Below are 26,380 nucleotides of genomic sequence, written 5' to 3'. Positions count from 1 at the left end.
CTTATGACTCCCTAACTGGTGTTAAGGAGAACCATGCCTTGTGTATTACGGAATTGCATCAATTTCAGGATCCATTCTTTTTTGTCAAAATGACCTTTTAACTCATTATTATTGGTTGTTTTGCCGAAGGCATAGTCAACGACTATTCTTTGCATTTTGTTATTCCACATTGGGTTTAAAAAATAGTTGCTTTTTGGTTTAACCCCTTAAGTTGTGTGGGCCAGAGTGGGTTTATTTGCATTCATTCCATTTTTTTATGGTGAAATTTGCAATCGGTTTAGTCAAACGATATGCCGTTTGGAAGTGTTAAAGCTCATGGTCCTATCTCTATAATCTATTTTACAGTGCCAGTGTTTTACAACAGTTCCTTATTTTGTAACATGTGGCGTAGCAAAACAAGCATGGGGGTCCTCACCTTCTATGCGTTTGGAAAATCCACAGATGACATGAATCAATGCAAAGGTCCCTGAGAAGAAAATCCACGGTAATTTTTGTCCAAAAAACTTGATGGACTTGATCCAATTTTATATCAGTGAGCATCTAAATACATTCTGTAAATATATGTATTATTATTCAGTGTGCTTATAAATAATGAGTTGGCCTGATTTTGAATAATACATGCCACATATGAAATCGGGGGACATGTTTGATATGTTGTGGGGGTGGGGTATTTTATAAAAACTTCAATCAATGGACCTCAATCAATGAATTGGTAAATGTTAGTTTGCAAATGTTGTTATTTTCCACAACCATCCAGAAAATTCTGCTGCCAGAGGTAGCAAAGGGAGAGGGTAGACAGGAAGGAGAGGGGGAAAGAGGGTGACAGGGAGGGGAAAGCAAGCTAATTTTACCGATATAGCAACAGGTGGGACAACCAGTGATTTGGGAGGGAAACGTCATGGGGTTTGAAGAAAGAGTAATTGTTGAACTTGTGAAGGGAGAAGGCTGCAGAGTGGTTGAAGATAAAAATATTCACTATACAATTCCGTTTAACACAATACCCTACCAAACACAAACACAAGAAGGCAATTGATTAAATTCAGAACTGCATTTTTATAAGAACTGCTAACTGATGACAGTACTGTTATGAAACAAGAATAGTATTACACACATATTATTTGTGTTATTCATATTTGGATTGTGCTTTCTTTTTAAGGGGAGGCACCACCGTCAAAAACGATGATTTTGGTTCCATATGTCAATTTTGATATTTTTTGATATTTTGCTTCTATAACTTCTATAGTTTCATAAAATGAACAAACTAAAGGTAAATAATCGTTATAAGTAGTTTATTTAGGTGATAATAGAACACCATCGTCAAGAACGCGAAGCATAAAATAAGCTTATGATAGCATCTTTTATGATTAAATGCCTCCGCGGTTTTAAAACTGACCTGGTTGAATCTTATATCATTAAAAAGCTTGTTTCCTGGAACGTATAGCCAGTATGACCACATGTGGCTATTTGCTTTGCTGTCACTATGAGGATGGACGAAAGACAAGCAGAGCTCTTCGATTTCATTTACATTAGCAAATCTTTAACAGCCATTTCCTCAAAACTGTATATTGCCCATAGGGTATTCAATTTATCTCAACTTTAACAATAGATACAGCTACATAATTTTACATACTGCTTCTTAAATGTTATAGCTATGGCGTGTCAGAGGCTTTTTTTGATATTTTTTGTCATTTTCTTTTTATGTGGCATTTTCTCAGTAAAAATAGGTTAAAAAAAAAACATTTTTTTCAGCATGTACATATTGTTTTTGGAATAATTCATTTAAAAAAGAATATTTTGACAAAAGCCTCTGACAAGTCTTAACTATTGAGTTATTGATCACATATATTTAAAAAAATCAGTTCGTATTTTATCTGTTGAGCTTAAATATTGAATACCTTATATGCAAATTAGCACATATTTAATAAGCAAATAGATCATTTGCATATTTTAAAAATAAAAAAATGAAAAATCATAATCCCAAAAACTTGTATTTGTGTGTTTATTCAAATGGTAAAATTTAATTTCGATATGAATGAAGGAATGTTTTTTTTTCCTATTAAGGGGTGGTGCCTCCCCTTAATATTTCAAGCTTTCAGAAGTAGGCTGGGGCAAGATTGAGGCACTTTGTCCTTCAGACTTTTTGGGTCAATTGCAGTCTGCATTGGAATTTAAACCTCAGGTTTACAAACCCCGACACAACAGAACTGCATTATGACTGGAACAGCTATCCAAATTTGTGAATTAAGGATTAGCTGTTCTAATTGTAATGATGGTCTGTGGCCCAGGGATTTAAAGATGAGCTTTAAACTCCAGCTTAGCACACTGCAAATGATCATTTTTATTATTATTATTATTATTATTATTATTATTATTATTATTATTATTATAAATTCACTCATAACCTCAATGGGATCAGAGGAGATATGGATACAGAGGGCGGAATAAATAAATATAGGATGTTGTAGTATTATTCTACCATAAAGTCACACCTATAATATGCACATTTCTTTTAGTTTAAATTGTATTTTTGAACAGATGAAAAACATACTTTGCCAGTAGTAATGAAAAGTTTAACTAGACTGTCAGTCTGACCTGTGTGCTACAAGAATGAACATTTTTGGAAGTTTGTGTTCAGTGAAATTCACAAGGCCAGTTTGCTCCTTCCATTTGATCATAAGAGCATTTTTTGAGAATCTGTATGCAGGCATAGAGAAACCACAAGTTTGAATAAATTGATCTGGGGTGCTGGCAGAAAGGAGGGGGGCATTTTCTTGAACTACTTTTGTGCTTAGATGTTAAATTTGAGTTATGCATTTCAAATAGAGCAATTTGTTTCAGAGCAGGTTCATAGATTGGTCTTGCCTGACAGATAACCTGCCCTACTATGAATCTCCAAGTAACGCCACAGAAACCAAACCAAGCTGTGCGATGGCGCAAAAGAGAGAAGTCACTTGATTAAAGGGGGGGGGGGGGAGGGGTGTACTATAGAATATACCATTGACTATAACATAGTACTTTTCTTCTTTTTTTTTCTTTAACCCAGCACAAATCACATGCTGTTCTGGAAAGCAGTGCGAAAGTCCAGGACCTTGGTTTGTTTGAATGAAATATTGATGTTTCAATTCATGCAATGGGGAAGGGAGTGCCAAGCTTCCCCACTGTGCAAGTGTCATCATTTCTGGAGCATGTGTCTGGATACCTCTGAAGCTGAGAGGGACAGGCCTTTGAAAGGCTGGAGCTGAGTCCACCACATGCAGGGCTACGTATGAAATCTGCCTTTTACAACTACAGAGAGAGCAGCTCTTTGTTCTCAGGGGAGAGGGGTATGAAGTTGAGAGATCTGTTATTAAAGAAATAAAGAAATAAAATATTATATTGGCTGCATAGTATTGTTTACATACGTGCAGGAGTATCTCATGCAGTTCTTCCTACTGTGTCCTATGGATCTGTTATTTATTACTGGTCTGGCTTCCAACCAAACACATCTACTCAGGATCTTAATTGATTACTTATCTTGAAATCATATCATTTTGACATATCTTTTGTCATTGCTAGAAAGTACTTTGTGACAGAAATGTAAAGTCTTTCAATAGTTTAAACTACATTCAAGCCTGTAAGAATTTTTTTTTCTCAATTTACTTTTGTTGAACACTTTAGTGCTACAGAACACTTCCCAGTAAATTCATTATGATCCATTTGTTGTTCAATTAATTTTTAAAGGGCCTTGAACAATTAGGCAGCTAATGAAGCTTAATCAATTGAGACAGCTAGGCTGCGTTTGTTTACAGGCAAACATTAATGAATACAAGTACCATTAAAAAAATAAAAATAAAAAACTTTTATCTACTTTTTAGTAGTATCTCCACTGACACATTTAATTTACGAAGGACTGGGAAATAATTACTAAGAGATCCTCACTCAAACAAGTCAGTCCCTATATTGGAATAGAGTGTTAGTGTTCTAATCAACCTATATACGGGCTTCTCAAATAAGCATCCTCCTTCCTTGTTAATGTTTTGTAAATCACAGGTGCATATTTACTTCTTCTTATTATTTTTGGCTGATGTCTATTTCCAGTGTGCAGCACGCATAATGCTAGTCATATATTGCTGAAGGATGACAGTGTGTCAGAGGAATAGAGCTATTTTACCATGATGGGATCGGGTGGGAATGGTATTAGGGGAAGCAGAGGACCTTGGGGCAGCAGTAGCTTCTCCACTGATAACTCCTGACCAATAAAAATGAAGGGGTTTTCTACTGTCTGGTTTGGTTTTCTTTTTGGGAATTAATGGGTATGTCACTGATGGCTGACACTCAGAAAGTGAGCATGTATGCATCTGTAAATTCACCACTCTATTGAGAGCACTGCCTCTGTATACTCTGCCTCCTGTATATTCATTAAAAAAAAACACTGAAATGCTCAGAATTTTGCTTCATTTTTACATTGATTATAACAAAAAATGATTTAGCATGAGAGCATTTCAGAATATACACAGTAAAATGATGTGTTAAATCAACTCTTACAGAGTACATATGATCACTGTTGGATTATGTACTCTGTTGGTTGTGAATTATTATTTTACTGTATAGTGAAGCTTAAAGAATCATGGCATGTTTAGTTTAGAGTTGTGCTTTTAACATATATTAATAGACTGATCACGCCTGCTGTGAACAGAGCACACATGAATATTTAGAGAATTTATGTTTGCTGATGTTTTTTATACTATTGCTATTATTTTGATGCACGGGTTGTAAGAGATGAAGACATGAAATTTTGAAGAGAGGTGACTGAATTCTCTTTTTTCCTGAACATGAGAACATTTTTTCTGTGTTGATAAGGAGCTTTTAAGCTTGCAGCTGACAGGATATATCAGAGTGTATAGATAGTAAAATTATTCATTATTCATTGCTAAGATTTATTTAAAAATGTATGACTGTCCCCTTTCTTCTGGGATTGGTGTATGGTCTACTGAGTTAAAAAAATCAAGACAACGGTAAAGTGAGGGTAAGAACTCAAACACAACCTTATATGGCAATGAGAGAGTACTTGATGCTATGAGACATCTAACCGAAGGCTGCAGGAGGGCGGTGCTTGATGTCAAACCCAACCCTTTGACATCCTACCCTTTCGTCCAATCCAGGGCTTTGAAATGTGGAATTGTTTTTGACCAATTGCATGTCTGGATGGGTAAGGTTGAACAAACCCATCGACACCCAACCCCACCCCTCATACATCCTGCAGTCAGATGTACTTGTCAATGCTTGAAACATATAATGTTATTAGCTACAGTACTCTCAGCCTGATCTCATCTCTAGAAAAAAGTATATACAGCATTCCATCATCAGATCATGGATGTGTTCAAGGGCAAAAGTCATTTCAATTTCATATACATTTCATACAACCATAGATTTATATGGCTGTATTCAATTTCAAAACCCAACCCTGCCCTCCCTCATTGTATTTTATTCTGAAAAGCTGTACATTTTAAAAAAAAAATCAGTCTACTTATATTGTACTTGTACAAAATGAAGAATGTTGCATGAAAAAAGCTAAACATCATAGATAAATGAGCAAATCATTTTGAATTCACCTCAGGTTCGGTGGCCAAACTGTCTTGTCTTTGGAGTCATTGCTCTTTCTTGTTTTAATGGGGATCAAAGATTGAACTCCTTGCCAGCATGTGGTTCATGGAGGATATGCAGGGCACTCTGTCTTCTTTAATTCTCCAAAATGAACTCCAGATTAGTTCCCTTTCCCTTAAACACAAAGAGGGGCCTTCAATTCAGTATGCGGCTGTAAATCAAACATTGATAACAGTTAATTAGCACTACCATTCATGGTACGCTGTAAAAAGATTTTATTGTTTCCAAGGTCATTAATTTACAAAGACAACGAATAAGTAGTGGCAGCTGGTGTGCTGGCCTACCGGTTAACAGTTGAAAGATGGGTTCCCTAGGGCCATCATATTCAGTGACTATCTGCCTGATCACAGGAGCGGTAACAATAATATATAGCCAAGAGAACTAGAACAAATCAAACCTGACTCCCAGATATATGGCTTTCGCAGTGGCATCCAGTTTCTTTTCTATTCCCCCCGTGGAATTCGGCGAAAGCACAGATTGCTTCAAGTGTTAACGGGAGGGCTGCATTTCATTAGGGCAGCTCTCTTTGTAAATCCAGCCCAGCCTGACGTTCCTTCCCTGCCCAACCTTGCACCGTAACTCATCCTAAGTGCCAGATTTTGCACGATCCACAGTATAGCGGCGCACGAATGGCAGTTTAATATGTACCATTCGACAAGGCAGATGAAGTGCATTTAATTTGATGGTGTTCGATTTCCTCTGAGAAATCGTATCATCTCTTAAAGTGAACCGATTGCCATACAGATCGATATGGGGAATAAAACATACTTCATATGCAGGGAGCATTTTACAATTTCATGGGCAAAGGCTGTGAAGCTGTCAGTTCCCATATAGCTGTGGTAGTACAGTAAAGTAACTGCAAATCCTGGCTAGACATCTCTTTTGAGAATGAGGAATAGTTGTACTGGGAATCTAAGCAACTGTGCGGCATCAATGCCTTTCTCCTGCACATCGATCTGTTCGACCAGTGCACTTCCTTTGTATGATTTATTTTTAATTCTTTAGTATGTATTTTAACTGAATTGACATAAACATAACTTGACCCATATTACTGACATGCCCTGATACATGAAACGACTTAATTTTTAAAAAAATAATTAATTAATTAATTGATCACACAAAGACATTACATAACACATTAGCTAACGTATTCTAAGAAAAGTGTAGACCAGGTTCTGTAATAACCAGCTGATTAGTGCATAAAAACTACCAACGCTGCTATATGACTGGTTTGAAAAAAATTAATAGTCCTGAGCCATCTTTAGTTGTGGAGAAAATCAAGGAGCTGAGGGGGTGCTGATAGGTCTAAGGCTCTGAGTTGTAAATATTTCAGTAGAAACAATCCACACTGTGCTCAGAGCAGATGCTGGAGGGAAATATCGGGGGGGGGGGGGGGAACCATGAGCTATTCCGAAACCAATACACAACTGTACATTACCAAGGCTAGCTAATTTACAAGCATGAAAGCAGTGAGGCTCATTTTAGATGATCTGTTTTAATAAATATTTATATGAGCTAAATTTGTAAAGATCTCATAAATAAATAAATAAATAAATAAATAAAAACAAAAAAATTAAAAAAATTATGTGATTTCTATTGTGTTATTTGTTTTCCCCATGCAAACTCCAATACAGAAAAGGACTCCTTGCCTTGGTGTGTCTTGTACTGTAAATAATAGTAATTAGCCCCAAAGAAACAACGGTCCTTGCTTCATTGGGTTGTTGAATAGAGGGCTTGAAAATGAATTGTCTGTAGTATCTTAAATGGTTACCCAGTGCATTGTTTTATAAGGCCTGTCCTGTCAGTGCTGATAACTTATGATTCAGGAGGAGGCTGAAATGTGGATGAGTGCCACACTGGCTCTGGATTGAATAAAATGAGAGAAAAAAGAGAAAAATAAATAAATAAATCGGCCACTTCCTTAATGGAAGACTGATCAACTTCCCCAGCGCTCATTACAGCCATTCGGAGTCCCTATATAAATGTTGGAGTAGTTAGAGATTGGGTAGCGTGCTACTCCATCTTTATCCTTACCTTCCTTGCACTTTTTAATCTGTCTCCCCCAGACATCACTCCATCCATCTCCGTTATTTCTGCTGCCAAGAACCATCCCTGTATCCATCTTTCCATCATCTTGTGAAAGGGAATCACTTTACACATTGAATTTCAATTGTGCAGGCAGATACTTTCCATTTCTCCCCATCTTCTTGCTGGCACTTGCAGTTGGACGCTTTCCCAAAAGAGTCACCATTTCATTTTATTTCTTCCACCCCATCTTTCCCCCTTTTTTTGAACCCCTCCCCTGTTTTTTTCACCAGCATACTTTGGTAAATAGGAGTCTTGGTGTTGATGCTCAGTCTAACAAACATCTTTTCAATCTCATATGCAGAACCAATGAAATCGCGAAAGCAAAAAAAAAAAGCATGAATATGGTTCTGTTTCAGAAAGATTATAGTACATCCAGACTTTTTTTTTTTGTTCTTTTCTATCTTTATTCTTCGGGGTGGTGTAAATACATCGTTTCTCTCTGCTTGCGATCGTGCCTGAAAGATAACGGCTCTTGGCAAGACGCAGAAATGCATGGCGTGGATGTGGGAGCGCTTACTGTGTCATTATCATTATCAGTGCTGATTGCTGATTGTTATGGTGTTTGCTCCGCTCGGCTCTCGAGCGCATGCTGTGTGTTTGGCCAGCGCTGATTGTGCGGCTGCCGCCGCCCCCCTTCTCAGCTCCTAATGGAAGACAGGCTTGTGGCTTGAGCTGCTGCCACGAGGAGTGGGGTAGTGAGCAACACATAATAAATAGGCTGCAATCAGAAATAGCACAGTAAAGAACATGGCACAATAGCCAGGAGGCTGAATGCGCCACACTCATGCTCTCCATGGTGCACCCTCTGTTTCTGAGGGGTGGGGGGTGGGGGGGGGCACAAAGATTGAGATGCATGCATTTCTACCTCTGAAATTTGGGTCAAATGCATAATAGTATTGCATAAAACAAAGCGAGCAATAGTGATTTGAATTTATATGGAATTTTCTATGGGCAAGGTCAGTCTGAATGTGTGTGTAGCAATGTGAAAAACAATAAATATATTTGAAAAATCGTCAGTGCATAGCTTTAAAAACTCAACAGACAACAGACAGTTGTGAATGAATGCACGGCAGATACATTCATTCTTTGTGCACTTTGCCCAAGATGTCACATTGTGATTTTGCTGTTTTAATCTCGGAGCAGTCAATAATTTTCTTTGCAGTTGAAAATTGTGTTTCAGAATCCTCCTTTGGTACCTGTCAGTGACTTCTCTTTGTTGGTATCTCAAATAATCATTTAATGCTGCACTCTGGCAGTTACTTTTGGTCTTATATAACAGGCGAGAGGAAGAGAGAAGCAGGAGATGCGTGTGTGTATGTGTGTGTCTTGTGTATGTGTGTATTTGTGTTTGGGGATGGATGTTATTTTTTATTTTATTTTTTTTTTTTGGCAGAGCTGGGGGTGGCTGCGGGGGTTTAGATTTAGGCACAGCACAGCCATGTCCTGCTTTTTGAAGATGTAGAACACTAGTGAGAGTTTGACTTTTATCAAGAGTCTCCATGTAGTAGCAGCAAATTGGATTAGAAAGACTACATTTGAAAGGTTTCCCTTTTTCAATTTCATATTTCAAGCTTTGGAAATGTCCCTATTCATTTCTGCTGGAGAGCACAAAACCTTCAGCAGGATCAATCCTGCTAATGCACTTGTGCTTCTTGTGTCATAAAAGTACAATACTTCTTTTTAGCCAGCATTAATACGTTTATTGAAGGCTTTTAATGGGTAGCATTAGGGATCAAATTGTACTTCTGTGATGTTATAGTCTCTTGTAATATCCGTTCCACTTATTTTGTAATAAAGTCAAAACAGCAATATTAACAATTGAAAACGGAGAGAATACTTGAACAAAGCTCTTGATCTTGTTGATATATAGTCATATAAGAAATCCAAATTTAAATACAAATCCAGTACTGTAAGTAGCAATGTAACATCTTAAGGCAATGGGGCTGTCTGTAAAAGGAGGATTCTGTGCAGCTGGGCCGTACTTTTTAATTGACAGTTTTTTGAGTGTTTTGACAATTTTTAGCTAACCTGGGAATAAAGGAATTCTGTATGTGGAGTTGGAGTGAAAATGTCTTGTGTCACAAAAAAAATCTATCTCCAGGAAATAGATATCTCCAGGAAAAAGCCCAGATGGAAACCTAAAGCTGTCAATTTAAAGCTCTCCTCATACACTTCATTTTGCAAGGCTCATGAAGTGGAAATCATGTTTAGTAGTGAAAGATATCCCTATATTACAACACCAATTAAACGTCTTCACATATTTCACCAACAAAGTCCATTCTTATTTTTTCTTTTCCTAATAATAGTCTGCTGTGTGCTTCCTGTGAAACCTGGTATTAAGACGAAGGGAAGGTAGATAAAAGGCTTTTAGAGGCCTAGTGTGAGAGGTGCTATGGAGTGAACTAGGAAAGTGAATTGTAGACGAGCCTTTTCACGTTGGACTGCAGGAAACTTATTTTTGTGACAGCCTTTTTCTGAAAGCAGCCTTCTGTGGGGTTGTAGCCTGCAGTGTCTTTGAAGGCCAACAGAGCACTCGGCCAGCTAGTTTTCACCAGCTTGAGGGCAGGCTGTTCCTCAGCACAACACTGAGAGCACTCAAGAGGCATTGGTGAACATGTTTTAGATGTGAATATCAGGGACATGGGAATCTTATTACAGGATTCTACAATTACATTCCAGCTTTTGGAATATTCCATTCTGTCATGTCACACTTGAAAGCTCAGTGCTGGCACTTTTCAACTGAATGACTACTGAACTATAAAGTACCAAATTGTGCCATCTCTTGCTACTGTGCAACCTAAAATTACTATGTAAACTTAACTGAAAATGTAAGTGTATGGAGAGTGTAAACTGTGAAAGTAGACAAGTGCAGGAATTTTTGGGATGGATATACAGTAATAAACACACTTCTAAATCAGAGGGTAGTACGATTTTCCCCTGGAGATCTGGCTATCATTACACTAATTGTGCACCACTAACTTTTGTTGTAGTTATCTAAAGATGGACCAAATACAAACATTTTTTCTGAGAATATTAATGAGAACTGAAAATTTCTAATGTGTGTACTGCTGCCTAAGTATTGCTGCAAGTGTAGTATGTTTTTATTTTACAATACTGCATCTTAGTCACGGTTTGATATATATTTTTTATAGGTTTTATATATAATTTATTTGATTATTTTTTACTTCCAAGTTGTGAAGTAAGGGAACTACATGAAATGCAGCAGGACAGTAGCTTGGGCTACTGAAAATTTGGAAAATGGGATGGATTATGATGATGGAACTGCTAAAAAAAAAACACTTATGTTGCTTGCTCGCCATGAAGAAGTGTAGGCTGTGAACATTGAAATTGAAACGCTGTGGTATTCCAATTAGGGATGTCACTGTTATGAGATTTTCAACAGTATTTTTTTGTCTGAGGAAATATCACGGTCTCGCCATTTTATTGGGTTTAAGTATTATGGGGTCATTTTAATGCAACACTATGGAGGGAATAAGCAACCATTTTATTATTAAATGTATGGCTGCAATATTTGGGCAAATATGTTAGGGCGATTAGCATGTTGGGTATTATGATCACGATATGACATGCGTTGAGACAAATACGAATAAAGAAAAATATATAAAATTCTAAATATTTTAAATATTAAATAGCTAAATTCTTTATTATTGTTATATAGAACATATTTATACATATAATAAAGAGTATATGTGTGAGTAACAGATGTCAGTAACAGATATTTCTGATATCGCTAAAATACCCCTCTGTGCCATATGCAGTCAATCTGCTCTTTGTACGCAGGCTAGCAAAAGTAATTATTCATTAAGCATTATTTCCATTCAGCTGAAAGTGTTTCCAGGAGCTTTTGAAAATGAGCATCTCTATGTACTGTAGGTACATAAATTTTCAATGCAAACTAAGCAACTACTACCTGAAAAAAATTACCCTCTTTATGATCTACCTATTGTGACTTTTGCCCCTGCTTGGAAATCCTGTATACGTTAGAGTAGCCTTACAGTCTCACATTTTTCAAGCACATTTAGATTGCTTTAAAATGTAGTTTACTGTGTGTTTCTAGCCAAAATAATGGTGTAACTATTCTGCTGCATACCCAGTTACTGTATGGGCACTATATTATTGTAAATTGCTTATGATTTGATTTTATAGTTTTCATAATTTTCCTCCTTGTGCTATCTTACCCTGACTGCTGGTGAAAGACATGAGTAAAATCGCTTCAAACTTCCCTGTGAAATGCCTTTTAAAACTTTTAAACTAAAGCTGCGCTGAGAGGATGTGCCTCATTTCATACAGCCCCAGTTTGCATATGCAAATTACAGCAGCCTACTTACTGCTTACAAGCTTGATATACACTAGCCTGACAGGTGAGCACAGGTTCGAGTACCCAGCAAGGTAAAACCATTATGAACACATTTTGTACTTAGAAGCTCTCCAAAAGAATACAATTTTACTGAAATGTGGGCCTTAGTCAAAAAGAGAGTATGGGTAAATAACAAATATTTGTTTTGCAGGGTTCCAGATGGTACAACCCTCAATGGAATTAGCTTCTGGAAGTTGGATATGGCTGAGGAAAAATGTATACACAATATTCCAATTTGGAGAGGTTTGGTGCCATTAGGAGAGGTCTTGGGGGTACTTGGGCTCACCTTTGGGAAAATGAATGTACAATTTTACTGCTTTGTTCAATCCACTCAAAACTGTTATCCTGGTGTAAACTTATACTTCCTGGGGTATGATTGGAAAAATAATTCTGGTTTTGTCCAGTATCAGAAGTACACATAATCACTACAGATTAAAGAAACTACAGAATGGTTTTTAGATGTCTTTCAGAATATGAATGAATGAATCATTGCATTTATATTCCAGAGATGAATGGGAACTCATCTCACCCACCACCAATGTGTAGCACCCACCAGGGTGATGCACGGCAGCCATTTTGCGCCAGAACGCTCACCGCACATTAGCAAGGGTGGAGAGGGAGTGAACTATTTTTAGCCAATTTAATCAGGGGTGGCAAGTTTGAGAGAGCCAGTTTGGGAATTTAACCAGGAACACTCTATTCTTTGCGAGAATTGTCATGGGGTCTTTAATGACCACAGTGAGTCAGGACCTTGGTTTAACATCTCATCCAAAAAATGAAAGTATAAACATGCCATGTGTGTTTACGGAGTGAGATTCCCATAGGATCAGGGGACTTGGTCATTTTGGTACGAACATGCTCTTTATTTCAGGCTTTAAACCATTTCTGCACAGTACACTATACAATGTTGGAGCTAATAGGGTTTACTTAAGACGGGGGATTCTCACAAAAAGCCCCAGGCTTTATGTGGGGTTTAAAGGGTTACTCTGCTCCCTACAGTTGGCAGTAAAATAAAACCATGCTAGCCTATTCATTAATTGGAATATTGTTAAGTGAGTGACATGTACAATAGCTTCTCACAGCTTATTACATTAATTAAACATCTATGTGTCTTCTTTTTTGGGAACACAATTTGCACAATTTGTACAGCCTCTGAAGTTATCTGGTCAAAAATAATGATGTACAAGGCACAAGGACACTTGCCCTTCTCTGCACATCTGAATAATCAAGACGGAATTCAGCCAGCGTATGCTTGCGCACAGCTTGTGGTGTGAATTAAAAGAAATTAGCCCTGTTTTTAAAAAAAACCCTGCTGTGAGAGTTAAGACGATTAGGCTGCTCAGTGCTTCTTTGAGTGGATGTTCTGCTGTTTTTAATTCTCCAGTAGGAGGCAGCGGAGAGGGCACTTCAGGTCTCTGCTAAGATGAGCTCAGCTTCTGAGTTTCTTCTTAATCATTTGTAGACCAGGCAGGCAGTATCAAGGGACCAGCACAGCACCTGGAAATGTTACATAAAAAGCTTGTTCAAGAATACCACAAAATGTTTCAGCCCACTTAAATCCGACATCAAACCTGACTGCAGAGCCTGGTCGGTGCTAGCCTCATATTGCCTGTGCTCATGCAAGTATACCAGCCTTGCACCAAGGGGTTCATATCTGCAAAACAGATAAGAACAGCCATTGTACAACAAAGCAGTAGGGGAAAAAAATGACTTGTACTTTTACCTTTGCCAAATATGAACTGAACAAGGGTGGAGGAATTGGGGAGATAAGCACCTCGAGATGCACATGGCACTCATTACACAGTAATTGAAATATGGTGAGATGGTGGGATTGCAGTGAAGTCACAGAGCACACAGCCATAGCCCTTTCCTCAGACTCAGGAGAATGAAACATGAGCCTTTCATTCTAGCTGATGGTTGTGCCCAGTCCTCTAATGAAAAATGGCATCTTTCCCCTTGTAAAACGCCCATGGGGTTAAACCGCTTCATTATTATTAATGACCAGCCATTTGCCTGTCCAGATGTAAGGTTGGAGTGGGGGCCAAGGGGGAAGGGAAATAGAATGATAAAGTCTAAGTAATTACAAACTCAATTATTTCCTTTCAAATTTCATTTGTGGGACAGCATGAGACACTGTTAATCACATGTCTCTCTCTCTCTCTCTCTCTCTCTCTCTCTCTCTCTGTCTCTCTCTGTCTCTCCCCCTCTCTAAATACCACCTCAAAGTGTTGGGAAGGTATGCTGTACATAGATGGAAAGAGGACTCAGCATTCATCCCAGAATAATATTTAATCACAGCACAATCAATGAAACCAATCCAATTTTATGTATATAGCAGATTTTGCAAATGATTTGTCACAATAAGTTTCACAATTTACCCTGGCCTAAACCCACACAGAGCCGGCCGGAGGCAACAGTGACAAGCAAAATCTCCTTGGAAGACATGTACTGTAGGAAGGAACCATGATGAGTCAGAGGAGTCATTCTCATCTGGCGACTCAGGGTATAGGTCACAAATACTGTATAAAGCCAGTCACTTTCGGGCAGTTTGCTTGAAGCACCCAGAAGTGGCGGTCCAGGGGTGAGGTTTCAGGCTGGAGTGATGGATCTGCATACAGGGGACAGACAGCAAGCTTGAGGGGACCCGGGCAATTGCCCCATTGTGGTAAGACTGGGAAACAAAGAAAAAAGTTAGGCAAGTCACCTTTTAGGGAAAGGTTAGAGTGGGCGACATATAACCCCCACAAGTTTATTTCAGAGACAAAGAACCCACACAGGCATGAGAAAGCCAAGAAACCTACCCACCCTCTAAGAGCCTGCCTGTAAAAAAGGGGTAATGACTGTTGAGAGGGAAAATAAAGTTTGTCACCCCATAATACTCTAATAATAATATGTCTGCATGCTTTTCCAGCTCTGTGTCAAGACTATAATTGGTCATAAGATTGACTGAAAAGGTGTGTTTTTAATGTTCACATAACATTAAGACTATGTCTGATTCCCGTACAAATTCAGATGGTTATTCCCTAGTAGGAGAGCTCTAGAGGAAAGGGGCCTACCACCTCTCAAGCTCTTGAGAGATTGACAAATGCTAAAGATAAAAGCAGCAGCCATGACTGTTGTATTGCAGACAAAGTTCCAAAAAAAGACTACGTAAACAATTCCCAGTGCATGGCAATAAAACAACAGCATACCTGAGGCTTCTGTTAGAGCCAATAATGTTTGTCTTTGGCTGAGTTTCTCATGTCTGCTCTTGAAATATACTTCTTGGGCATGAAATTCATTCAGTGTGCATAAATCTGTAGACTTTTGGCAGCTATTTATTTCTTTTGAGTCACTAATATCATATTTTTGGCAGTTTACTGCTAATTACAGAAGTCACAAAAGATAAGGTCTCACGCAGTGAGTGTTTCCCTTGAAATCCCCCATTTCAGCAGTTGTATGTAAACAAGTATTGCTCTCTCCTTAAATTGTATGAGTTTGTTTTTAAATATTGGAAAATGCATGTAAAATACATTAGGCATTGTTTTCAGAAATTTGCTTCTTTTAACAGTCCTCGCTGACCTGATACATCTGGTTTGCATAGACCCAATTACAAAATGCAGCTCTCATTGTTACATATTCTTGTAAAATGGTACTTAACTTTAGTAGCTGAGTTGGTTTCTAGTTTGATATGTTTTCTAAAAGGCATCTATAAATTTAGTAAAAATGCATAATATTTTACTTTTATTAACAGATATATGTTTATGAGAATCATTTGAAGTAGAATTTCAATGCTGGCTTGATCTTTGGGGGGAAAAAATCTAATACATTTTAATGCCTTTTTTATGTCAATACTGGTCATAGGTGAAAGTACACAAACTTAATTGATGTCTGATTCTGTGCATTTTTATTATTTTCACATTGGACTTGGACACATGTTTCCCTGTGAACACACTATGAGAACTTTCTAAAACAAGAGAGCATATCCTCATTCACTACTGTGCTATTTTTGTGGTTGAGGATTGAGGTAGGGATTAAAACATTGCAAAGTCTCAATATTACTGAAATTATTCTTTACAGAACTAAATTAATAGTGTTGTGGCAAAGTTGTCAGCAATTATCCCTTTAATCACTAATAAGTGGTTCCTTCATACAAGGCCAAGAATAATTACCTCTTTGCTTCTGTTAACCTAAAGCATCATCCTGGGTGTTCTTCATTGGTGTATCTGTCAGTGTCAGTCGCCATAGTTTCACTGCCTAGTTATATCGATAGCCTGAAGCAATGTTGTGTACTGTTTAAGAAACTGTACTAGAGACTGAAAGGCTATGGGATGGAGGTTGACTTCCACCCATGAATGAGATACAGAATCGACTCATTTATATAGTAGCCTTGGACAAAGGCATCTCAAGGGAAAGAAGAATGTTTATATTACTAATCTTTTATTATTGTATGCCCTAGTCATGTCAGAAGTGTAATGAGGGTTCTACACCATTCACCTCCATTATCACCAGCTTTGTCTTTACTTATTTAATTATTTTATTTATGTATCAAGACATGGAATGCAAAACATTTATTGGTAACACTTTTAAAACTTTTGTCATCCTTGAATTTTTAAAAACCATATATGATCAAAGGAAACACTTTAGGGTGTTTAGCAATCACAGATTGCTGATGGATGACAGATGGATTCTGTAGTGTATGTATATCTAGTACTATTCTGTACTATCTGCAACATGCCATGAATATACAGTCATGAATGAATACATGTACTCATAATAGGACAATAGGAAGTGGCATCAAATGCAGTCAATTTAATCACTTTACACTGTTACCGTCAAATGTAAACTCATGTCCAGGTAAACCTTAAAATGAATTATTCCCTTTGCAAAAAATGTGCATAAATAACATATATTTGCCAAAAGATTGAGAGCAAAAAATTGAAGAGGAATCTTGTTAGGTTATGTTTTATCTGATCATCTTCTTTGTCTAACTTTGTCTAGAAGTACATAACATGCATGTGCAAAGGTCAAGACCTCTACAGGGATCAGATGGGTTGAAACCTTGCCCCAAACTAATGTTCTGAGCAGAATTAATAATGCTGCCAAGAAGAACTATTCTACAGCAAATATAAATCACAAAAGAAAATAAATACAATATCACAAAAGCAGAATGGGGAGTATAATTAATTGAAAAAGCTCTCAGAAACGCGGTTATTTCGTTGAATTGAAATCGACTCTGAAACAGCTTCAGAGGCTGCACCTTGCCTTTGGCTGACAAAGGCAGTCAAAGCTGTCATCAGCATCAGTCTAGCACAACAGGTCCCAGAGGACAGGAAACAGTTACGGGCTACACCTTTTGAGCTGCTTAATGTGAAATATCACATGCAAAAATAGTAGCACTCCTGGCTGTTGACACAGCAACACTGACAGCCCGTGCTGTGAGTCCATACAGATTATACCAGCAAGCACTGCGGCATGAAATACCCTTCACACATTATATAATTACAAACAGTTCAACCCTCTTTCCCTCTCAAACACTTCGACATAAGTTATTAAATACATTTCAGAGAATAATTTTAAAGCTACAGCACAAAAACAAAAACTGTATTATTATATGCATGTGGCATTTGTTTTATGAGTATTGTGTCTGCATGTGAGTTTTGGCCCACAACGGAAAACACTGCTATCATGTTTATCAAGGAGATGGGTACAATCTCTGGTTTTAAACCAAACTCGTCAATAGGGGTTAAGTCTAGAAAATTCAATCATTGGACTTCCTGGATATGGCTTGCATTTTCTGGCAATTGTCTGTAATGGGAGACTGCTTTCTTTGTGTTATAAATGTAATTAGTCATAACAGATCTTATACGAGTGGCATGGGAATGTTAAGTTTGTGTTCAAATTGTTCTTTTTCCTCTATTTGTTTTTTTTTTTTTTTGGAATATCTCCCAACAATGTAATATAAAAACACATGTAAGCAGAAAAACACAATGTCTCATGACACATGGAATTGATAGTCCCTTTCAAGCTGTACATAAAAAATAAATAAATGCATTTTTTTTTTAATTAAGTGATCTAACAATAACCAGGAGAATGACAGTGACCCAAAAGCAGGACAGGCAGACAAAAAGAATGAGCACAATGCCTTTTTACCTGGCACAAACAAAATCACTTGACAAATCCTGTTAGAGTTGTCTGCAGTGGGCCGTTCACTTTGAATGCTATTACCAAGAGTGACGACCTTCAATTTAAGGGATTGGTAGAAGCACATAGGGCATTCTCTGTTCACAGCTAGGTTTGTTACTAAATTAAAACACCAGTTAAACTCAATGGATGGGCTGTTTCCTCAAAATAAAATTTAATGAAGCAATTGAAACTATTTTGCACTACTGTGTAGGCCAGTTTTTGCTGTGTGAAATAACCCTAATTCACTGTAACTTAAAACATGAAAGACTTTACACCAAGGAAAAGGTTTTTTTTTAATGCTTAACATCATACTATTGAATAAAGGTAAGTAGCCTAGGCTTACAATTTCATTTCATCTGAGGCTGATTATTAAGAAAAGTAGCTGCATGCAAGCTAAGTGATACATAGTGTAATAAAAAATTCAGATGCTGATCTTTGATTATATATATCTCTCTAAGTCTATTACATTTGGGATTGTATGCAAATAAACAGCTCCATGTACCTATATTTAATGTATAAAATAGCATGCCTTAGTTCTCTACACCATTCCACCATTAAAACATAGTTTTAAATATTTTTGATACAGACTTCCTGGGAACAATGTTTTATTCCTTATATTTAAAATAGACAAAACCTCACTCACCAATGTGTGCGTTCGCATACATATATGCTGTATACATGAGTGTGCGCATAATATTTGTATATATCTCTTCTCCATCAAAAAAACTGGTACTTTTAGATAACTACAGCACATATGAAAGATTCCAGGAGACAGAGCTCAGATTCTATTTTTATTTTTTCTGGCTCATTCTTCTTGCTGGTAGCATAAGTGAACCACATAATTTTTTCCTTAATGAAGCCACTGACCCTGTGAAAGGTCACACGTTTACTGCTCTAGTGATTTAGTCACTAGTGCTGGAAGGCTGAACAGATGAAAAGCTGAGGTGGAAAACAGGTGAAAAGCCAGCTTTACATTTCTCCAGATCGGTGTGTTGTCTGTCTGGTCATATTCCTGTTCAGTCAGATCAATGGATATCTGACCAATGGTCAGGTCAGATAATTACTTGAATCAACTCAAGCAGTACATCAAGTAAAAAAATATGAAACCAAATGTCTGTGTAAATGTAGCTTCTAGATGCATGTTAGTGCATGTCATAGGTTACCTCAAAATGCGCATATTTACCACTCTCAATATGAATAAGACATATAGTGCTCACTGGAGAGACAGAATATCTCTAAGATGTTTTTAAAGGAGGATGAAATTGACATGCAAGTCTTAATCCAGGAATAAAGTACAGTGCGTACGTCTAAGAAAGTCAGCAGTCAGTCCCCCCCCCCCCCCCCGAAAGTAAACCTCTAGCCAGCAGCATGAGAATTAGACCAGGCAGAGCATGAAAAGCCAGCAATGCAGCAAAAATCAGAAAATGAGTTGCATTCAATTATTGATAGCATTCTTACTTATGCAAATATGCTAAATAATTTCTACATGACAGCTTGAAGTGCAGGCCTGGAGGACTAAAGTGATGTTCCTCTCCCTTTTTTATTGGGTTAAGGAACATAACATTGTGGGCCTCCAGCCAATCCTCTTTTTGCCCCCCCCCCCCATTTTTGTGCACACTGTTTTACATCCTAATTATCTGCTTTATTACTGGGGGTCGATGGCAAGGTCTTTTCCTACACTAATTTTACATCTAAAGTGAGAGCTGTCCATGTGTCTTGCCACTGCGACAACTGCAGGTCTCAAAATCCATAGCTTATAATACATATTATATAAGTACATATTACGAATTCTGTGATGTTGGATTAATATAAGAAAGGAAAATTGGAAATAAGAAGGGGAACACTTATGAATGTAAAAAATTAAATAAAATCAGGAAAGAGGGATGTGTTTCCAGAGTGACAGTGATTAAAGTAAACAATAGTTTGTTGAGCAGCTCATTAATTATTTAATATGATAAACCTGATCACATGCACAAACAAGAGAATGCTTTTTTTTTCTTTGATTTAATTAAACTACTGGGAGTTCACTTTATGTTGGAGGTAAACAGTAGGAACCAGGGGAATATAGACCAAAATAAAATGTGCTGTTGTATTTTTCTCATTAATGCATGCATTAAACATTTACTTATGCCTTTAATTTCTTTAAAAGGTAGACGTCTCTAGACCCACAGCATCATTTCACTACTATACTGTGAATATGTACCTGTATATACACACAAATTTGAGAATACTTTAAATGTATATGTGTTTTAATAATGTATAGTGATTCAATATGGACTTACAGTATAACTAAACTAGGCTCATGACTCCCCTAATTATTATATAATTACATAATCAACTTTGTAATGGCATCACCTTGCTTATACCCAAATAAAGTTTTGTATTAAGAAAAAAAAAAAAAAAATCCTGAGGTGCACATCAGCACAATATGCATGCATAGAAGAAATATAAGCTGGTGCTTTCAGGAATGCAGTCTATAAAGTTAATTTTATTGTATACTGAAATAGAGGAAATGCTGTTTCTTCTTTTCTTTGTGCAGCCATTGAAGTGAACCTGCAGAAAGCCCTAGCTGAAGCTTCAGAGACCTGCACTCAGGAATGCCTGATACTGGGCCACTCCGACAGCTGTTGGATGCCTCCAGCATTGACCCAGTTCCAGCCATCCAGCAACACCACAGTGCCCACCTTCAGCTTCCAGCAGGCCTGGGCCCGCGGTGCCAAGCTGGATGGGCGTCACACCCTCGGCAGGTCGGTGCCCAAAGACGATCTCGACAAGGGAAGCAACCGGCCGCAGTTCTACAACACACTGGAGAGACACTGCGGGAAGAAGGAGGACCCTGTCAAGGTCATTCCTCTGGCCAACTTCAACCCATCTGCCCAGCAGACAACGGCGACTGGGAGCACTGCTGGCTTTGTCCATGAGCATCAGCTATAAGAGCACACTTCTGGGAAGCTCGCCCCCTGCTGGAGTGTATGACAAGTGTAAGACTTGTCATTTGGTGTCTGTGCCATGTACCAGGTAGCGGTGTATGTGAGTGAAGGAAGATTCAGAAAAGAAAAAGAAAAGCTTGCCAATGTTCACATCAAAGTATATTTATGGCAAATATAATGGCAGTATCCATGACTCTAATATCAATGTTACCGAATAGGAAAAAAGGCAGTGTTATTTGAAGAAAAAAAAAAAAAAAAACTTGTGGTTTTGTCATATGCTTCGAAATCAGTTTCTGTACATAGAAGGTAGTTCTAAACCAAAGTAGCTCCTCAACTGAAGAACAAAAGAGAAGTCATGAATGTTTGGTAGGTAGTGGCTAATATAAAAAAGCTACAGAAATATTTATTTGAAATGATAGTGATGATATATATGGGAAGACTGTGTATGTGACTTTAAAATGCAATTTGTTGTAGTGGGAGTTGGGGTGTTATGGTTATTCAGTTTATTAACTTTCATGTTGCATTATCTTTAATTTTCACAGCTTGAGTAGTCACTACAATTGAAATTGAAGTGTTTTAATTACAAATGTTAGACTAAGGACAAAGCACCATTGTGGTCAACCTCCATGCCCTAGTTTTGATCATTTGAGAAGTTCTCAAACTTTGAAATTGACTGGCTTATTTTTTGACATACATTACCAGCTCTAATGATGGGGCAGGCTAGTTTCCTTAGATCCTTGGCACGTTCATTGCTTTCACACTTTTGACACCTCCACTCTTCTCCCCCTATTAAGAACCTGCTCATTTCCAACGTTATCTCATTAGCATGGGAGTCATGGAAGTCACAGGCAAATGAACAAAAAAAGAGAACAAAAAATAAAGCAATTCTTTTGTTCCAATTCTTTTCCACATCAAGGTTTCCTTTTTAAAAAGGGGGAGGGGGGAGAGAAACATACAATTTATGCATCATAATAAGTGCTATGGAGCCAATTATGAGAATCTCCCCCTTGTATAATTACTTTGATCTGTAATCAACGGAACAGTCGTAGTTGTGGAAGACTGCACTTTGAGACTTTAATTGGCTCAGAGTTTTTTTTTTTTTCTACCTTTGCTGCATGCTCTGCTCCTCTCCGTAATAGTGTTGAGTGATAGTCACTGGCTCAGAAGCTACTGAAAGGACATAGCCACTTCCCACAATTATTCAAAGAGTAAAAGAAGAGACACATTACACTTAAGTCTTTATCATTTCTGTAAATATGCCAGAACACTGAAATTTAGCTTTGAATCCTGTTCTGTATTTAACACCTTTTGTGAAAAAGAAAGTGATGTTTATTGCATGACCCCAATTAAGGGCCAACACAAGTAATTTTTGGAACGCTGCACTGTTATTATTGATCAATCTCCAAATATCATGAGATAGAGGCCAGTTTCTGGAAAGCTGCTATCATAAAGGTATGGTTTCCAACATATATATATATATATATGTGGATATTGTATTAATAAAGGAAAGATTCACAGTAACCATGCAAAACATTTGCCCATGTGAAATGACCACTGTAAACTCTTGTAAATGGAAATGTGTAACATTATTACGCATGTAGCTTACTCTTGGAATATCTGACTTCTTCTGAAAGACAGGATCCAGAAAGCAGTCAGTAGCACTTCACAGCTCTGATACCAATTTCTCTGTGCCTGCTGCTTTGTCCTTGTGCCTGTGTAATAAGCTTTGTAAAAAGATATCTTAAATTGTTACCCCTACGTAAGAACACAAATCTGTTCATTCGTACTTAGAAGTGACTCATTGAAGGTTCTTTCTCACATGAGAAATTTAAGAAACATATAATGCAACATTAGAAATGCTATGTCCACATCAAATGTGCAGTACAAGATTAAAAGTGAGCGAAAATGATCTTAAACATCATTACATTTTTTTTTTCATATACTAAAATAGCTAACGGAACCCCTATGTTATCACTCACAACATCAGTTGCTTTTTAAAATTGATGTTCAGAATCAGCATCAGAATTGTAACACTGCTCTGGAATCATTTATCATGTGCAAGTACATGACATTTTGCATTGAGCACATGTCACAAAATTAATATGTGTAATAAAATAAAAAACGCAGGGCTTTGCAAAAACAGTTTCAGAGGGGACAGGCAAGTACAACTATAAATAAGTTTTTTTTGTTTTTGTTTCTCCCAACACTCTCACTTAATTCCAGATTAAGAAAAGGTGGACTCCACTGATCCTAATTCCATTCATCTGTACTGCCTTTTTTTTTTTTTTTTTTTACTATTATTTACAGTAAAAGTTTCATCATTTTTTATTCAAAACTTAAATTTCCAATCGGGCCTATTATATTGCTTCCCATTTAACAACAAGAAAACAAATAAACAAATATTATTCAGTCAATCAAACTAATATATTCTAGTATTTTGGAATGTGAAGTGGTTCTTGTGATACTCAATACTCTCTTAATGTAACAAAAATGCAAATCAATATACATACATTAATTAAATAGCTGGACTATTAATTAGCAAAGACAGGGCAAATGTGTTACTATTTTCCAGTTCTATCAGTAAAATTCAAGCAAATTTGTGAACTGTAGCACACAGTGTTAGCACACATCAGTGGTAATGCTGCTTAGTATGTTTTGCTGACAGTCAAGGTTTTTCAGGTCAGTGCTCCAAATAATGACTTTGTTATAAATTAGTCTAAGCACCAGTGATGTAATATGCACCATAATAGTGTTATGTAGAAACAGGGTGGACATTTGCTTATTGAAGCAGGATGGTAGGTACATTCATGTCTAGTGATAGTCACTCAACTGTCTTTATAATAGTTTAAAATCTGGTTACTGCCTGTGGATCGAAGTGGTTAAATTGTTAAATCTTTCTACCCTTTAAAATCATTAATTCCGAAAATGCAGACTATGTTTTAAGTATCCCCACAACTTAAATTCACCAATTGTGGCACCAGTTTGTGAATGCAAACTAAATGTTTCAGCTCAATTATCAAAATTCAACTGATCAAACAAAAAGTGTCTGGTTATTGTGTATTGTTATTTATCAGCAGTTTTAAAATGAAATACAAATGCTATCAAATTCCGGCTGTAAAGATTTTTTTCTCAAATGACAGATATGAAAGATGGGGATTCCAGGCTGATCCTGTGCAACATTCTCATTAAACTGTGGATAAACAAACTGCATATGCGCAAGCATACATGAAAGTTATTTTTAAGTCCGGCACTGTAACAGCAGACCTATGCACATTGCCATATGTACAGAAACAATCACTGTCATTTCACACAAATTATATTTAGATTTTATTTTTTAGTCTGATTCCTTTTCTCACATAACTACTATTTAGGTGCAGTTATTGTAGTGAGTCAATGATGAACAAATATGTGCCAAAGGTTTAACTGATGAACCAAAACATGTCAGAAAAAAGATAAGATCTACATGCAATGAAATTATTTTTTTATAATACTATCATATGCATGGCCATTTTTTCCCTTTTTGTCGTCTGAGATTTTACTTATCGAATAAAGAAAGTTTTTTTTTTTCTTTATGCAACTATATTTCAAATGGTGTCACAGATTGTAAAAGTTGGTTAATACGATTCAAATGAGATAATTAGCTCTCCCACATCCTCATCTGCATGTGCAACCAGCAATAGCTATAGCCTTTAAAATTACTACTTACTCCCTTGATGTTCCACGACAACTCATTTTTCATCACATGGCTGTCACTTTATTTTGTTGTAGTTATATTCCCTTGCAGGAAGGAAGGAATGATTGTTTTTGCAAACACTGTCTGAATTGTAAACTTGTCTTGGGACTGAGGAAGTATATGTATATATATATATATATATATATATATATATATATATATATATATATATATCAAGAACAGTAAGAAATGAAAAAAGCAAAAAAAAAAAAAATCTATAAAATCAGTTGCATTTATTTAAGATAAAATGTTAACAAAATACATGGTTAAAAAAGAAGACAAAACTGTAGCATCAACCCCAGGGAACTTTAAAAAAAATACTTTCCCGTTAAAATGCTTACATGTTTTAATTTTTAAATGAATAAATGACAATCTATGTTGTAATATTAATACATATGCATATATTAATGTTTGTGTGCATGTGCGTGTACACATGTACACACAAATACACACAGACAAACACAGACACACACACACACTACCAGATTATTCTGTACATATGCACCATGTATCTTGTAAAAAAATGGAAGAAAAAAAAACGTATTAAATTATTGCTATAATATTAACTGCTTGTGAATCGATATAAATGGCTAGTTTTATGAGTCAGTGGAATTCAAATTTGCTTTGAAGGAAAGCTTTCTTGTTCGCCAGCAGTTCAATGTACAGTGTTGGTCATTCAAAGTATATATTGTCACATTCTTGTAAAATATCCCATCCACAATCAGTGGCTTTGATGTGGAAAAATGAAAAAAACCTAACCATATGCATTTGGTGTGATTATTTTTATTGTCATGAAATTTCCTTGAACCATTAAATATTGTGTACATTTAAAACATATATACATATATAAATATATACACTTGTGTTTGTCAGGTTATTTTTCTCCTGTGTTTTATCTTTATAAAAAAATAGGATATCAAGGGCTTTGGCATCACAAAAAAACTGATAAATATCTTCATTTTTGCCCTTTTGGTTGGAGATGAGTTCAGTTAGATACATGCATGCACATGCACACATGTTGGCCTCCATAATGTTTGGGACATATTTTTTCTCTATACTCTGAAAAGCTATAATTGTCATCTGACAATTATATCCACTATATCCACATGTGGATATAATGCCGATTCTCAGCTTTTATAAAGGGGTATTATTATACATTTTCATTTTACCATGTAGAAATTACACCAGTTGTTTTATACATAGTTCCCAATTTCAGGGCACCATAGGACAAATGGTTCAATTGAGCCGTTGGTGCAGGTATAAAAAAGCTTTCTGTATCTAGTCTTGATTTTAGGAGTCTGTTATTGGCGTGTGTGAACATGAAAACCAGAGCTGTGCCAATGAAAGTCAAGGAATCCATTATGAGGCCGAGATATAAAAATAAAAAAAATTAATTAAAAAAACCGTCAGAAACATAGGCCAACTCTTAGGCCTGCCAAAATC

General features: G+C 36.8%; 1 protein-coding gene across 2 annotated transcripts in view; it reads left to right on the top strand.

Annotated features, from left to right (window-relative positions):
- pcdh11 (protocadherin 11) overlaps positions 1-25,383 on the top strand; it is a 252,405-nt gene extending 227,022 nt beyond the window's left edge. For both annotated transcript variants that reach the window (XM_064328154.1, XM_064328153.1), the window contains one exon: positions 20,814-25,383. In XM_064328154.1, the coding sequence (XP_064184224.1) occupies positions 20,814-21,208 (395 nt within the window). In that variant the 3' untranslated portion in view covers positions 21,209-25,383. The remainder of the gene's footprint in view (positions 1-20,813) is intronic.
- Positions 25,384-26,380: the final 997 nt, after the last annotated feature.

This window comes from Anguilla rostrata, chromosome 3 (assembly GCF_018555375.3).
Source record: "Anguilla rostrata isolate EN2019 chromosome 3, ASM1855537v3, whole genome shotgun sequence".
In the NCBI taxonomy this organism is placed as follows: Eukaryota; Metazoa; Chordata; class Actinopteri; order Anguilliformes; family Anguillidae; genus Anguilla; species Anguilla rostrata.
This window is presented reverse-complemented; position numbering and strand designations above follow the sequence as displayed.